The sequence below is a fragment of the Perna viridis genome, chromosome 10, assembly GCF_037379345.1.
Source record: "Perna viridis isolate PV_CMFRI_1.1 ecotype Kerala chromosome 10, ASM3737934v1, whole genome shotgun sequence".
NCBI lineage: Eukaryota > Metazoa > Mollusca > Bivalvia > Mytilida > Mytilidae > Perna > Perna viridis.
In genome coordinates this window covers 39,356,917-39,375,395 of record NC_142454.1, presented here as the reverse complement: position 1 = coordinate 39,375,395, position 18,479 = coordinate 39,356,917, and the positions used below count along the sequence as shown (strand labels likewise).

Sequence of the window (18,479 nt, the reverse complement as noted above, 5' to 3'; positions counted from 1 at the left end):
TTTGTTTATAAATATATTTTTGGCAGATGTATTTATTTTTAATGTTTAAGAACAAAAAAGTAAAAAGAACACTATATGCCACAACTATCACCTTAAAATAAAACAAGTACTATCTTTAAAAATAAAGATAGCCGAGGCAGTAAAGTTTGCTGATAATTTTCTAATTTCATTCAGGAAACAACACATACGGCATGCAATTTTAATTTTCCATACAGTTTATTCGAACGCCACTAAGTTATCAGTATTCGGCCAATCGGGAAAAAGAATTGCGATTAGGTGACTTACGTTTCCATGGAAGAGCGTCTTAACGGTCAGAGTGTAAAACGCGAAATTATACCGACTACGTGGGGAAAAAATCGCTGACAAGAAATCAAGTCTTGTTAAGTGGCATGAAATTATTGTGTAAAACAAAATAATGATCGTCGATATTTATTTGCATGATTCGAAGCACATACACAAGTTTAAAGAAGACGGGTACCTTGGTAACATTTTCAGATCTTTACATTCACATTTTGTTACATTTTTGAAGAACTTGATCTCAACTTTGTTATCTTCAGGTATGTAAACTTCTTTACCATATCTAGTATGATCTATTTCTGCTATCTGAAAAGACAACACAATACTCATTAATTTGTTATCACCGTCTTTGTTTCATGCATTAATCAATGCTTTCGGTTGTAATAAGGGGGGAAAACTCTTCATAATCAAGAAGTTTTCTTTATTGATACCCTATACTTGTTCATCGAAAAAGAGATTCACATGTCAGAATAAAACAAAGACACAACAAACAAAGAATAAAACCACACAGGAAACTACCAAATGAGCAACTCACAGCCAAACCTAGGAGTAATGACCATATTCATCGGTAGTGTATGCATATTCTGCTTCTATAAATTGAACGCCCGTCAAATTAAAAAAAAAATACGATAAAAGACAACTTTGACAATCAAGGAAGAAAAAAAGTCCTCATTAATAAAGATACTTACTAAAAATGATAGGGCAACTATTTCTATCTCTTTTTCAGCACATTCTTGAGCCGAATTCCAGCAACAGCCACTGACATTCCGACATCGATGAAGAATTGTGTATTCTGGGAAATAAATTTTATTTCCATCCGGTGGTATATGTTGAAGTTCTGGAGTAGGCTTACTACAGCTTCCTAATGGGTGTTCTTTGACGGATAAATAGTGCAAATATGCTTCATCGGCAACTTAAAAGAAAAAAATATGAATTGATGATATTAAGAATTGACGCAAAAACCGAGAAATTTAAAAGTCGTTCTTTTTTTATTGGTATTAAACATATGTTTTTCTTATCCGCCTTTTTAGAACAAAAATTTGAATACAGAGGACAGCAAATGAACTTACGGAGATTGTTTTCAATTTTTTTTTATTCCGATTAGTTTGTTTGCCAAACTTCTAAATGTTTCAGAGTATAGTGCCAGTGCACGATCATTTGCATTTCAGTCCTCACATTTAGGTAGGGGATATCTCATTTAGCTTACAGCCATTGGAAACATGACTGTGATGTTTTTCATTTTGTAATTCCAATGTTTTGTTTCGCTGGTGGAATATCCTGCGTAGAGGGTATACTCGATATCCCAAAGCTTATAAACACCTATAAACTGGACAAGTGATATGTAGTAAACTGGAAACGGTTAAAGGTCTGCGCATGTACACAGACAATTGCTACCCCAAACTTCCACCTGTACATGTAATACCTTTTTCTATATCGGCATCTATATCATTAGTATCATCATAATAATCTCTTTCTTGTTTTTTTAATCCACCTTCAAAAGATTTCATTGTCAAAAATTTGTCCACTTCCTCATCAGTCGCCTGTTTATTTTTGAAGAAAATTCTATAAATATCGCGGTAATTTTTGGCTTTTCTGGATAATGCTCTGAATTCATCTAGTGACACCCTATGGGTCATGTGACTTCCCTGCAAATGAAATAAAATTTATATTAATACAAAACAAAATCTGAAAAGAGAAAGATACTCAGAAAGGCGTTTAGATGTTATTAGTCAATGTTCAATATCATACCAAGGCAAGCTCGTTACAGGTTTAACATTTTGGATGATGAAGATGTTCGTCAAAGTAATTAATTAGAATCAATAATTTTTTTTACAGTAAATCTTTATCTTTTACTCCAGCCAGTCTTAGAATTACCCAAATTGTTCATGCTGGATTTTATTTTAAACCATACAGCATCGTCCCGCCTTTTTATTACAAATTTGATTTTAGCCATCCCCCCACAAACAAATCTCTAAGATTAATAAAAACATCATTATTGGTCAAGGTTGCAGACGTCAAGACACACAAAATGACTGCGAAGTAAAGAATATATCTCTTACAATCTGAATTTTACCCGGATATCCTCATTGTGTTAGATATTTCGATAACCTATTTATTAACCTCCGTTTACAACCGCATGGATATAATCTTCACCTGGTATGTTATATACAACGTTTTGTGGTAATTTATCTGTAAATAACAAAGAACGGCCAACAATTCAAATCGTTTTCTTTTATAACAAAACAAATAAAGAAAGAAGCTTTGAAGCAAAATGAAATCACATTGTTTCAATATTTCTGCTTTCAAACTACAGCACGTAAACCACAGCAACTGTCCAAATTTTGAGATTTGATTATTAATGCTTCGATACATTTAACAACAGCGTGAACAGACATACGAGCATTCTCGGAATATTTCGTGCTTTTTATTTTTTTACGATATAAAATATGCAACCATCCCCAATTGAATTGAAAATGATAATCAAGATGAAAAATCGCAGATATGAAAGAGGTAGATTGACATTCCTACAAGAGATCAATGGGGAAATAACTCTGTGTAAATATTTAAATAATTTGCGCCAAGCGAGTGAATGAACATCAGATTTACTAAGCATTCCTGTTACGTAATTGTTTACAGACATCTTGCATAACTTTCATACCTCCAAGTTGAAGAAGATCTGCCAGACATAGTAATCCAAGGCAGATGAATGCATTTATGCAATGCTATTTATTACAACAGTAAAGGGGTCTTAGGGAATAAACATTGTATATAGTGGGAGTAAAATAAAAGTACTAGCATTGTAGGAGGGTATTTTTACTGTAGCAGTTCCAAGTACAGTTAAACCTGCCTAAACCGAACCCTGATATATCCGAAAACGTATTAGAGGGCAGACACTTTTAAACATCCATTATTTTAGTTTGAATGTATTTTGAGCCTTGGTAAACAGAACACCTGTTTAAACGAAAAACCAATTATAAAATCCGAAAGGGATTCGGTCTAGACATGCTTCAATGTAGTTTATCCAGAATGCAAAACTTGAAGGCTGATTACTGAGGCTGGTCGGCCGCAATAAATCGTAGGTAAATTTTGGTGACCCGCGAAATTTGGCACTAATGTGTTTGGATAGCTAAATTAACAAATCTTAAGTACTTATATTACTCCATTTGTCGCTGTCATACAACTTAAGGGGGTAGACTTAGGGTAAGGGACACATCTCTTACAAATCAATGGAACGTTTGTATTCTGCATTTTACATTTATGTCATGTTAACATCAAAGTAACTTGGATTGCTTTCATTCAGTTTCAAATAAAACTTTGATAGGCTTTGGTGAAATTGCATATGATACAAACATATCACTGATTTCACGAGTTATGTCCCTTTTTTAGGTCTACCTCCTTAACTTACAAATACTAAAGTCAGAAGAAATATGTGCATAGAAGGTCAAATTCAAAGTTGTCGACCCTTACATGTAAGTATTTGGCACAGCCATTCGCGCCCGGGCACCACGTTTACACCCCCCCTCCATTTTGACCTTATCTGTAAAAATCGTAATTTACGTAGTAAGTAATAAAGCATGGTTTATAGCATATATAGTAATAACCACTAACCACAAGTCAATGACCTTGGTACACGGATACATATGATACAACAACCTGCATATAATGTGATTTATAGCGTTAATTTACTCGGTCTAATGTTAGAAACTTATATCCCTGTTATAAGTTAAAGGAAATAGTTCGACAAATTAAAAGAAAAAAGATATGAAAAATGGATGGCAATTTACACTGAACTCGTCCGTATAGTGTTCCGTATGCTTAGTTTAAACTGTTTCATATGAAATGCGTTACTGTGTCGGCATGACAGAAGATACAATGTATTGTTAAGATGTAATTCTAACACAGATTTAGCTATTTTTATCTATAGATTCAGTGACAAATAGATGTGTTTTTTTTCAACTTTTAATTCGTGTTGGGCGATCTCGATTTGGAACGAATTATTTGCACTAGCTGTTTACAGCGCATTTTGCCCTGCAATTTAAGAAAAAAATACGTCGACTTTGTTTCTTTTAATAGAAGTAATGTCAGGAAAAGAAATTGTAAACATACATGTAGTACACAAGCCAAAAAAAAAAAGATTTCGTTTATTTTCAGAATTTTTTTTAGCAAACCTCAGTACAACCAGTAGCTCGGTGTCAGAGGATAAATTTTTGTTTGTTTGTTTGTTGTTTGCTTCATTTCATGTTGCCTGGGGAGGAGGGGTGGGGTAAGAATTTCTGGTATAAATAGAAAAGAGAGGTAATTAAAATTTACACCTGAGCTCAGCAATTGTTGGGTGGGGTTCTGCTCTTCCTGAATGCATGTATATACGCATGCATAACTATGATTTATACACTACTACAGAATCAGTGCTTTCAAGCTGAAGTAGGCCCTCTCGACATGCATTATATAATAGCTAACAAATTGTTCAATTCAATTGTATAGAGATAAAGCCGAGTTGAAACCGCAGAGTTCACCCATTGAACGAGGGAACCGAAAACGGTTAAACCAGCGGTACATATAACTTGAACTTTGAAATTTAAAATAACTTCCTTTGTTGAAATATCACGTACAAGGATATCACTAAATTAGAAAGGGTCAGTTACCTATAAAATTTCAAGAAAAAGAAGTGGGAGGGACAATTGAAATTATCATCGTGATGAAAACAAAATAAATAGGTCGAAAATAATAACAATTGTGGTTGAGCAATATAATGTTCTTAGTATTGTTCCTAAGACAAAAAAGAGAAAACAAGAAAGAAATTAACGAGAAGTAAAAACAACAACAAAAAATGACCCAATGAAAAAAAACCCGGTAGATTCAAATCATTATCTAAACATTTTCATTTTCACCACTTTCTTAATCCTCATTTTACAACAAGTGGGAACCACATGTACAAACATCATTTAACCGAAAAAATAGTTCAGCTAAAACCTTGAAACAGGAAATGCATTCGTTCCAGTATTTTTAGAATTACTTTTGCCGCAACCTAGTTTTCGGATATTATAAATACACATGTATAAAACAAACAATCATTTACAAAGAATACATAATCATTCGCTGTCCCTTCCGGAATTATAAACATGTCTTCGCTAGTTCTTAAGGACATTCCTTTGCAAGGTTAAACCGACCTTGATAAAAACCGCAAGTGGTGCACCATGCGTCGGAGTAATCGCTGAATGATAAATTACAGTCCTTATGACAAGAGGGATATTTTTAAATGATTGGATGAAAGAACGATTTATTTGCACTTGTCGATCTTCAAATAAGTTTTTTTTTTTATTAGAGAATGATCATTTTCATCTTTAAATACTTAATGAAGTTAGATACATGCTTACTATACATGCATTTCAAAACCTGTATATCCGCATTTATATAGAATTGCGTTACGATTCCTTTTAACCGAAATCGTCCAAAATTGCGATTAAAATAAGAGCTTAATATTTAGTAGAAAACTGCTTCAATGTCAACACAGTAAGAAAAAAAAATGTTCAAATATTTTAATTGTTTAAATGAGAAAATTCAACAAGAGGATAAATTGTGAAAACGAACATTGTGTGAAACATTTAAATTACCAAAAATGATTTGTTACAACTGAAAAGAAGCGAAATATTAGACGTTTAAATACATACTGCTACAAACGGTTGAGCATGGAGCATTAAGATGTTGTATATAATATGAAATTCAATCACTGCATCTAATCTGCTGTGAATCATGAATGAAAAACCATGTTCAGTAGTTTTGCAACATCATTATCATATTGATGAAAGAACGATAAAATTGTAAAATTAAATAGCCTGTAGACATCTTTATTAAAATCATTTCGTGCAACAACACATCTCTTGCTAGTTTAATTGAAATACCTTCCATAACAAATGGGTTCTGGTGCACTGCGCTTAATATGCACAGATACTGCTTGCAATAACAAGGGATTAAAGACTTCTAACATGCAAGGGATACACAGAAATATTTGTTAAAAGTACATAGAATCACAGATTGGATTATGATTGTACATTATTTTCTTTTAGTCTTCTATTCTAAGCCAGTGAATTGATACGCACGCGACTTTTTAAAAAAACGGTCGGTGGTATAAGATTTATTTGTCCTGTATCTTCTTTCAGTTTCAAAGAATTCCTGATTTCAATTACTTTTCCATTCTCTTTTGTTAGATTGAGATTTTAACATACTCTCTACAGCTCGTATTGAAGTTAACCATTGATATATACCACTCCTATCTTGAGGATAATCTATACGTCAAACTGAATTCTAATCCTGTATAGACATTTGCAAATTTGATTCATTATGTGTGTGAGTGTGTCCTTTGAGATAGTAGGCTCTAAATGAGTCAATGGACTCAACATTCATTTTGGTTCAAACTCAGGGTAAAAAGCAAACTATTGAAGAGTAATCAAGGGAACTAAGATTCTAGCGGAAATCAAAAGATTATAATACAGAGACAAAGACCAGACATGGAAAACAGACACAAACAAAAAAAAACAAAAAACAAAATAACAAAAGTAGATGAGCAACTCGGACTCCACTAAAACTGGGAGCATGGACCAGATGCACCGGTAGGGTAAGTATCAGAATCATCGATCATTTCAAACCAATAGAAGAACGAATATGCTGACGAACTACTGCCCTTACAAGATAACTGAAGGTCTGTTATTTTTGTTGCAAGCTTGGCATCTTCCAAGTAAACAAGCTGCGATATTTGACAGAAAGAGAGTGGAGCACTTAACTAATTATTGATATAAAATGTTTATGACTCTTTAAACAAAGAGTAATGTTCGTAGCAATTAATGCATAAACACTATTCATCTAATCCATGCTGTGTTAATAGACGTATACAAGATAAAAAAAGGGCAGGTATCCATTTGGTGTGCTATTGTGAGCGATCCTCTCTTTATCAAAAACATCATGTTAGCGATTAAAATACTATGTGCACTAGGCAAAGAAAATACAAATTAACAAGCAAGCCGTACTTAGAAAATAAGAATCTATTATTATCTTTCTATAATGCCGCAAAATTACTAGCGGGCTTGATGAATTGATGAAGATTCTTGCATATTTACGCTTTTAATAATTATATTTTACAATTCACTTACATGGTGGTTGGGATTGGAAAATTTACGAAAAGAAAATAACTAAAAAATCATTCTAATGCATGCTCGATAAAATTTATGATAAACAAATAAGAACGCAATAAATTATGTAATTTAAACGTTAAAAATAGTCTTTTAGGACCATTCATGGGAAATACATCCATACATAATATGTAAAACAGATCGCAAACACATTTTAGAAGATTGATTGATAAATGCTCAATGATTGTATGTGTAGTTGAACGTTCTCTGGTAGATAGGTATGACATGCATTTCATTACGAGAACGTTTGATCAATCGAGCAGACCCTGCTCTGTGCTAGTCGACAAGTCGAGCCAGATTATTTTAATGTGCTAGCTCACAGAAGCAACGGTAGGCATGCTATCACACTCGAATACATTATTTTGACCTCAAACCAGTCATCAATCTAAATCCTAAAAGGAAAAGCAACGACCACGGTCTGAGAACGTTCCGAAACCATCCGCCTTTGAAGCGAGCATGTTACCACTAGACCACCGACTTATTCTGTTGAATGCGCATTGGCTTTAGGTTAAACGTTTAATAGTCCACAGATTAAAAATTGTATTTATTTCTTAGGTGAGCCGAAGAGGCGGTGTTACAGTTATCAATGTGCGTTTATTCAAAAAGACGAAAAACTTTGGCGCATTTATCAAAGACTTTAATCTGCCAATTTCTTCTCGAATGGTGAAATCTGACGATTGATATCTCATAGATAAAAAAAACCTGAAACAAATGAATAAATAGATTGTATTGGCAGCTAAAAACTGAATATTTACGACCCAGACTATCAGGGGAGATCAGGCTACCAGTAAATAATCCGAAATATAATTCAATGTTTCATGTTTGTCTCTGTACGACGTCTCACTAATTACAACCTTACGGTACAAAATGTACTTTTTACACAATGCATTTTGTCTCATTAATTCGGCGTTACATTAACATGATACAAGAAGCACATTGTTTGAGAAAAGTTTTAATAGGAATTGCCAATTGGACCACCAAAAGCATTGAAATAAAATTATATATTCTAAATCGGAATATTAGTTTCAATGTATACAAAAAAACCATTGTTTTTTCTGGATCAATTATAAGACAAATAAGTCGTATCTACTTAGAAACTCCAACTTTCATCTAGTAATTTTCGAGACTGAAATTCAACAAAATATATCACATAGAATAAAAACTCTATCTTGAAACTGTGTATCTAGGATCTGATATACTATTCAAAGTCATAGGTACACATACATGCAAGAGTCAAGCAGATTCTTTAGTACAGTGGCGCTTAAATTGCGTAGCCTCCGCTTTATACGATTGTTGAAAATCAAAATAAATGAACACCATGACACAATCCTTATATTACTCATAGCACATTGCAGGCACATTTATCTGTTTTTCCTAGATGTGTTGAATGCATTTTAGAAATAAAAATATCCACAACTCTTATGCATTTAGGAGTGTCATCACCTGCTATATTCTTGCATAGGGTTTACGAATGAACTTGTTTTGCTATTAACCTATAAAAGCAAGATGCACGTGCATAGGGTGGTGCATTTCTTACGTTTTTCACAAATTCGGCCTCAGATCTAATGGCCCTTTTCTAACCGAGAAGTTAATCTTCTTATAACGAAATCGACATTTCAGATGAAGTGTTTCATTAAGTAATCATGATTTAAATCTTTCGTTTAAGATTATACATGGAGTTTAAGTAATATCTTAATAGCATATATAAGTTTAGCCAACTAGATGTTTGTAGTTAGATCTTCATTAATTCATAAACCACAAAGCTGTGATACGACCAATGTAGAAAGGATTATGCACTACTTAGCAAAACCATTGAAATAATAGTACTCATCCCCTAAAAATGTATCAATGTTACAGGGGTGCGGAGAAAAAGCCGAATTCTGCAAACAAACCTTAAAGAAATGAATGAAAGAGTCAAGAGTTCACCATTGAAAAACAGAGAAAATAGTTCATCACGTGCATGTTTTTTTGCTTGTAACTGACATTATGATATATATTCTCACTTTTTAATCAAGTTTTTCCTTTTTAACACATTAATGAAATAATGTCAAATATTTGTTTCAGCAGCCATGGAAACATTTTTTGTGGCGTTAACCCCCTGAATCCCCCAACCCCAAAAGAACAACAAGGCCAAATTAGAAATATAAGTTACTATTGTATACAAATTACCAAACCACCAATTAGCAAATTCTTGCTAGAGTTGCATAGCTACACGAAGTAATTACTCTTTCAAATGCTGAAACGTTTTGAGGATTTTTAAGGAATAAGAAAAAAAACAATGAAACAAAGCCAAGTAAACACCAGCTTGTACGAAAATAATTCATTTTTTTTCCCATTTTCCCCCCACATTTGCTGGTGCTAATACCCAGACTTTTTTTAAGATATTGAACATAGAAATAGCAAAATGTCTAATTATAGAGTTTAAAAATCGATGATTTGGGTTTGTTTTTTTTGCGTAAAATGGTAACATTTATTTGACCCCCCCCCCCCCAAAAAAAAAAAAACAAACAAACAAACAAAAAAAAAAAAAAACAAAACAAAACAAAAAACAAAAAACAACAACAAAAACAACAACGAAAACAACGAAAACATCTGAATAATGTCTGAAAATAAGTAAATCTCTAATGCTACTGGTTATAATGAGCTACCTTGGTATACGATTGATTGAATAATTAACAGATACCACCTGTGCAGTGTGACCATAGGAGACACGTGAAACATTCAAAAAGCAAGCTGGTGAGGAGAAGATACGGTTATGTCATATTCAATTAATTTTATATATGTCAAAGTAAAAAAAAATGAAAAAAATCTTAATGAGTGTCATCATTGCATGGCCATGAACTAAAATGTCGTGTATGCACGTGTACTGATACAAACAAAAAATATGTTTTGGAATTACAATTGATGGTTATAGATATTTACATGAAAATAGGTGGAATTCAACCATGCTAAAAACATAAAAATAAGATGGAAAAGAAAACTTAAAAAAACTTACCGCATGAAAGCTAGTTGGTCCTCCCAATTCTACCTGATTGTCAATAATGTCTTTTGTTTTTTTCGTTGATGCCCCATATAATAATCCAAGACAAGAAAAAAACACAAATAATATAAGTAAACACCCACGTCCTACAAACCGTAACATTTTAGGGTTTGTCCGGAAAAGTTTTAAATTTACTAAATCCAAACACGTGCTGTTATCTAAGTTCGTTCGTTGCAATTGAAGACTGTGAGTTATATTTTTCTCAACAAAGTCCCTCTGACAGTCACGATTACTACACTTTGTGCACAAGTTACTCAGAGAATTATATGCTCCATAAGAAATTACTAAATCGTCTTGGGAATACTTCGGAGTTGAACCGTCACCGTTCCTGTAATTAGAAAAGAAAGTCAAAAATTTGTATTTGCTGACGTCATTTTATGAGAAAAAGTCCCGAAGGTAATACTTGATAACTTTTATTTACAATCGACTGGAAGTTCTTAAATTCCATTCTTACAAGGCTATCTTTTTGCATTTAATTTGCAGTCAACAATAAAATAAAACTTTAAAGAGACCACGAGCAAATATAAGTTTTCATGAAACCAAACTCATCCTAAATGCATATCTTCGAAGACAGAAAAATCGGGTTTTCCAGGGCAAAATTGTTCTTTGTCAGATAAGAACCTCTGATAAATGAAGTTCATCAAGCCTTATCATTTGTGCATTAAAAAAATTGGCAGAGTTGGGAAGCTGGACAATGCCAATTTATACATTAGTACATGAAGTTTCTAAATCACACCGAGAAATAACAATCAGAACTATCGCTGCTATATCTCATCTTTGATTCAACGAATGTGTCTATATTCCATATTTTTTAGCGATTGACCCCTCTTCCATTAAATATATAATTTTGAATGCTTTGAAGATGAATACAGGAATTTATTAAGACAAATTGTTTGTAATTGTTCTCCTACATAACGTCGATGCTACATCCCACCCTAACAGCTCTGTTTCAAATCTACGACAATTCAACGGAATTGTATATGCACGTTTGCACTCTTTTCACCTTAATTTAAAATCTGTTATATTCATATTCCAAGTTTATCATACATTAATATATGCAACTAACCCCACACAATAATCATTAATTAAGACAAAATTGGAATCTGCAGTTCCAAACATGACAAACAAGATGAAAAAAATCAATGATTTAGCATATGTTTACTTATACTGTATATAGACTAAGTACTTGTATACTTATTTTAGGTTTATCCGATGTCAAAATAATCGCTCAGTTACATAGCATTACAATATACAAATGACTTGTACATATTGCCATAAATAGTAGTTTACAGCAACAACGATGATACTTAAAGTAAAATAATAAAACGTTAAAAAATATTAGGAATTTAACCTATATAAGATCAATATGCGTAAAAGAAAAGATTACATTTCAAATCGATTAAACATAGGCTAATTTTGTAAAAATCGTTTTCATCACTGGAAATCTATGATCTTCAAAACGACTTACATAATTCTCACTATTTCAAATACCATCTTTCTGGAGCTCAGTGCTTTGATCTTATCCAGTAAATGTACTTTTAATATGAATGAAATGTATACATACAATGCTAAGTAATGGTGTCATTAATGTACCATTGTACACGTTCTTGAAGTGTCATTGGACACCTATACTTGCATGCGAAACAATCATAGCAAACGGCGATGTGCGTATCTATGCACGTCGGTGGTATTTTCTCATACCTAACAAAATGTCAACGTACTTCGAGACATAATTGTCACTTCGCAACAGGTTGAAAATGTTAAAAAAAGTTCATTGAAATGTGTGAAAACGGCGAATTTTTGTGATGCAGTGCACGTAGACATTGGAACATTACGTAAGAATACCGTTAACAACCCCCTTGGGAGAGGAGTTTTAATCCGATGTCTGCATTGAGCCCTTTGGACTAATCTAGAATGTTTTTCATTTATCTGGGCACGTGCTAAAAGAAGCAAGTTTTTCTATAAGGAGAAAAGTCATTCATATTCCATAACTAACTAAAAGGATATTTAGATAACTGTACTTATGAATACGCGATTGAGCATAATAACAAATCAAAAACAACCCCCTCCCCCCAATGCAAGCATTATTAATTGTCCTAAGCATCACGTGACGATTTCAATGTTATAAGTGACGAGTCTACATAGGGGTAATCACGTGGTCATCACCGACAAATGTCACCATGCAATAACAGCTGTGAAATCTACAACAATCCATCACTTCGATTATTTTTGTGGGAAACTGATGTAGGTTCTGCACTGATACAATTTAATAACATATACATAAAACAGCTTCGACCTTGGTGTTTTATCTCGAATTAATAATTTTTTGATCGTCAAAACATTTGTGCACACGGAGAATGCAATGCACAAGTGCAATAATCGTATTTTGTCTAGAATGGAATGAAACTGAATGATTGAATTAGATAAGATGCGACTATCTTACGTAATAGCAAAAACGTTATTAAAATTAATTACGACTTTCATTGAGATATAGCTAAATGGGAGAATAATCGTAAATAACAGAGTTGAAAAGTCCATCCTACGACTGACTTCCGTTGTCATGCACAATACACCATTGTCTAAATCCAAATATATGCTTTGTTATTTAGTTGTTAATAAAAAAAGGAAAGAAGCTATTTAATTCATCTCCTCGAGGAATTCGTCACCTTTGCGCTTCGAACCAGACAATACTAAAGCTGTGATTTAAAATTCAAACGTTACACACTCGAAAATTTGTCGACAAAATGAAAAAAGTAGAAACATATGTGAAGTAGACAATATTGATCAAAGCATAATTTTCCATTAACAATCGTGTGAAGTGAATGAATGAACGGTATTTACTAAATTACATATCTGTCACTGTCATAAATATCAAATGTATATTTACATACAAACTGTTGAATTCCTTTCGAAAAACATGCATCGAATTATCCATTTCAATTTGTGTTAAGTGAAATATTCTTATGGCTTACCTATGAAGAAGGGGGTTCCCATGCTATGATGATGCAATCACAATAACCAATTATATAACAAGTATGGCTATGACGAAAGCGCGCGACATTGTAGAGGTCATTTTCTAGTCTGAAGGTCAAACATTATAATTTACTAAAAGGAAATATAATTAAAATCTTTAAGTTAACTAGTACTTTAAATTTAATATATAAAATACGCTTGATTTTTTTAAAGATTAATATTCTACCATTAATTTTCACTAGCTTCTTTCTTTTTTTTGTCAATAGTTTTAAAAGGCTTTAGCAACATTTTGCCTTTGTATAATATGTCCTACCAGTTGTTGCGAGTGAGTACTATAGCCTGATTCGTCTTCTATTCATCGACGGAAACTCAACGAAAAGTTCTTCAAAATGTGAATACGATTTCATCATGAAGTGTACAATCCGACGTTTTTTAAACAATTAAAATCTAAATCAGATTTAAGACTGACAAAGCGAGAAAATGCGTTCTTTATTGAAAGATAGCACTTGTTCAAATTGAGTAGATAACATATGTACACCGGTACATGTCGCAGTTTCAAATGAGTCTTTTTAAATGAAATTTGTATCTAAATTACAAGAAGTTTCAAGGAGCATACTCGCGTTTCATTTCAAAGATGCACATATGTTTCATTACTTTGTACATAAAGGGCTTACGGTTGTTGTAGTAACGTTCGGAGTACGAGTACTCAAGTCATAGTAAGTTCAGTTACGTGCATTACGCTTTCGAAGCTAAGTGATGAAAGCAAGTCAACATTGTAGTTTTTCGTAGCCTTAAAAGATGTTCATAAAGATGTCTCTTGGGTAATGCCATAATAGTTAAAACATTTCACATCATTAGCAGTGATGCGGAAACCGCACTAATGACGTAATAATCCTGAATCATACCAGTTTTATGTAGTATTTTATGACGTGTTTTTTTCTGTGATGTCCCGCACTATTGCACGTACTTCGCATTACAAAGAGCCTTAAATTATATAATAACACAATGACTACTAAAATATCCAGCGTATATGAATGAAGTGAATAAAATGAATTTTAGGTGATGACCAAAAGTATTTCTTACGCAAAGTTGTTTTATACTTCCCTAATTATAGAAGTAGACTACGTGCAGTATTGTACTAGCACGAGACAGTGTTTCATATGCACAAGATTATGATCATTTTGCTCACATGCACGTGCGTTATAAAAACAGGTCTTTCATGAACTGTCACAATAAAAACAAATTGCTCGTATTTCTTGAACTTCAATAAATCATTTTCTAAATCGTTTACTTCAATCAATATAGGCAAAAATATAATATACAAATATCATGGTCCATAAATTATACTGCCGCACTGCCCCTCTCGCCACCATTCAGGTGCTCAATCTAAAACTGATTCCTATATGCTGGGATCATCCTATTGCTGTTTAGGCACGCAAGAGCAAATAATACCCTTTTCAAAATCTCTTAATCCGCCCCTGCAATGCTATTAATGTAGTAACATTCACCACTCCCAATACTCAAGAACAGACAAGATGACGTATGTTCCGAACTGTTTATATTAAGGCTTTATATTTCACCCCTGTTTCGTAGGAGTTGGCAACTTGAGAATTTTGTTGCCGACTATTTATCTCTACATCGGAATAGCATTCATAAATTTTGAATGGGCACTTCCATTTTAAATAAAACTTTCATGGGACTGACATTTACACTCTACATGAATTTAGTTTGAGACATAATAAAAGGCTGCTTAATCATGATTCCATCAAATGACAACGAAGCTACATAGATTTACGTACATTAGTAAAACGACAACAAAATGATAGCCAATACTTAAGGTGACAAGGTCACGGTGACACTAATGGAAAAGTCAACAAAACTCTTACAGTTAGTTGAAGTGCTTGAGCATTTTAAACAGCTTAAAATTATAATAAATCCGGGTCTGATTTCAGAATTTTAGTTCAAGGAAAAAAATTGCACTTTTTTACAATATCCTCATTTTGACTTTACTTTTTTTTAAACCATAGCCAAAAAGCTCCCTTTTCCTGAATTGGTCAAATTGATTAGGAAATAACATATAAAAGATGTGACAACGTAAGTTGGTATAACATTGGTATGTTTACTTTCAGTTTATATTATATTAAATATGTTTTATCTTAACATTTATACATTCATTTTAAAAATTATTGATAACTGGCGTGCGAGGTATCTCCCTTTGCAGGAAAAAGGTTCTTTGAACCTGTAACTCAGTAACGGGAAAAAGGATTATATAATTCAACAATGATAATAATTTACATGAATCGACATTTTACAAATATTGCATCATTTTGCGTTTTACAACGGTTTTATGTTAATTCAATACAACCTAGTATTTTCAATGTACACCATTTAATTTCTCAAGGTAATGTATAGACAACTGTTACATCGTGCATTGCATCATTTTAAAGAATCGGTCTAGAAACATGTTTAATAAAATATTGTCTTGTAACACTTCGGCAAGTAAGTTGCGCAGACGTCTAGAGTTTAGCGAAAATTAATGTAGAAAGGAGATAAAAACCGACTTACTGATAAATTATGCTTCCATATACAGCATGTTTGTTTATGTCGTCTGGGACCTGATTTGTATTGAGTTTGAAAAGGGGTTGTCACAGAATCGCTATTTTTAGACTGCAGTTCTATCTGACGATACTGTCACCTTTCTATAGTTCGATTGATCAGAAGAGAGGTCTTAAGGGGTCTGATACAAACAAATCATAGATTGTGAACGTCCTTTCTACGTTTACTTAATTTGCACTTATTCTTATTTAAAACATATGAAAAACAAATATTCAGCTTTTTTTGTATAATGACGCAATTCGGATAAATCTCATTACAACATAGCCATTGAACACACCCACGATCGCCTTATGGTAATTATGTTTACAAGTAAATCGAACTTTTACACACATATTGCACAATTTCATTCATAAAAATCTCTCGATTTTTTTTCATTCACATTCATTCATAAAAAATATAATCAATTATGTAATATTTAAAAGCAGGTGTTTACGATACGTTAAGAATTTGTGATGTAAAATCATTTAAACAAATGTAGCTCTAATTCATCCAAACGCTTTAATAGTACTTACGGCACTAAACATAAATAGAGAAGTCAATTGCACCTGACTAATACAAATAATCACAGCGAATGAGGACTACCTAGATTGCTTCTAAAGTTTCCATCAATATTTTACGTAATTTAATTAGATGCACCCGAATGCTAATTCAAAGCAACTATTCGAGTGACTAATTTTATTTAAGCTCAAACACCTAACGACAATATCATCAAAAGGTACGCACGCTATATCTGCTATAGAATAGCACGGCGGGCCAATCCTGGACTGAATACGTTATGAAAAAAGGGAGACCTTGATTTTTTTTAAATTGAACATTTTTTAATAGTTACACCATTTGTATGTAAAACGGGGCTGCTTGAAAATATACTAGTACGCGATGTACGTTAACTGAATTTGAATTGGTTTCTGTATATATTCAGAACGCAGATTTCTGTTCGAGAATGAAGATACCACAAAGGTGAACACCCCAAAATATTACCTGGCGTTATACTAGATTATGCGTTAAAGGGACACTTTTAAGAATTTAGTATCATACAAAATGCATCGGAATGAAATGAGCGTCAACAATTTTGATTTCCCATTGAATGGTAAAACGAGTTAATCAAAAGCAAGCGTTTATTCAGTATCACGAGATTTGCTACGATATCTTATAAAGTTTTTGACTGACGTGTTAATATTGTAAACTATTAAAATATTTTACGTTTACTTTTTTCAGAATATGGGATGTTTGATATAGGAATGTGATAAAAACTTAAAGATTTCTTTTTCGACCGACGAATAAATGATGCACATCACGGGCGGACACAGACCTTTGAAAACAGGGTTCCAGTCCAAAAAAATATGATAAAAAGGGGGATATCCCATTGTCAAACGACGTTTAATTTGCATAATGTCCGAGAATTTCGAATGGTTTGTCTGCAGCGGTTAGTAAAAGAGGAAACGAACGACTGCCGGTGCGTGGAGCTTGGTAATCATGCCCAAATAACACATACAAAAAATATCTGGAGTCGTGATATTTCTTTATTACATGTAACAACAGCTTTTGAATTAGTACATTTAAATAAATGTTATTGCGACAATAGAAAAATAGTAACGTTTGTAACTGTTGCGATAATTAATTGTATTTAATGACATTTCTTCCGACGACCAGTGCATATGACGGCAAGAGCATGTAATTCTCAGATATACATAATTCTTAACGCACATGATAAGACTAGAACAGTATTTGAAAACTTTTTTATTTTTCACAAAAAGAAAAAAATCGAAATTACTCAAATTTAACGTTGCAAAGAATCAAAGATAAGTATGCAAATAAGCTGCAAATATATTTTTTTCAAAATTTATAAATTTTACATATGAAATATAAATTTCTAAATTCATACCTGTGATTTTCCATCGTAATCCACACAATTAGCTTTCAGGTATTGTAATAATTTATTTCCCCCGATATAAACTACATCTGTTTTAATGTTAATGAAAACATGCATATGAAAAAGATATTAATTTTAGTTAAAATTAATTCTGATTTGCCAATTTTTATCATAGATGTAGAACTGTACCAATCAACACACTATACTCCACGGTGATACTTGATACATAGGGGAGATACGTTCTAGTACTGATCCTTGTAAAATTCAGGTATAGCTAATTCAGCTAAAACAGTACTTTTTTCGCAAACTGGAGTTGACTTGTAGACTTTTGAATATTTTTTGGGTATTTTTGGTCGTTGTTGTACGAGTGGTTTAGCTCATTCCTATTAAGTTCTTAAACGGAGTTGGGCAATAATTATGTAATATTTCTTAATTACAAGGTATTACCTTTCTTTATTTCTACACCTTCTGCCTACCTCATATCGGGAGTTGTATTTTA

At 32.8% G+C, this 18,479-nt stretch overlaps 1 protein-coding gene across 1 annotated transcript in view; it reads right to left on the bottom strand.

Moving 5' to 3' along the window:
• The window catches only part of LOC148605708 (uncharacterized), a 53,565-nt gene that overhangs the window by 2,786 nt on the left and 32,300 nt on the right, over positions 1–18,479 (bottom strand). Inside the window, exons 4-7 of the mRNA XM_088547610.1 lie at positions 10,477–10,849; positions 1,721–1,943; positions 987–1,210; positions 479–603 (exon numbers count right to left, since the gene is read on the bottom strand). Of these exons, the coding sequence (XP_088403736.1) occupies positions 479–603; positions 987–1,210; positions 1,721–1,943; positions 10,477–10,849 (945 nt within the window). The remainder of the gene's footprint in view (positions 1–478; positions 604–986; positions 1,211–1,720; positions 1,944–10,476; positions 10,850–18,479) is intronic.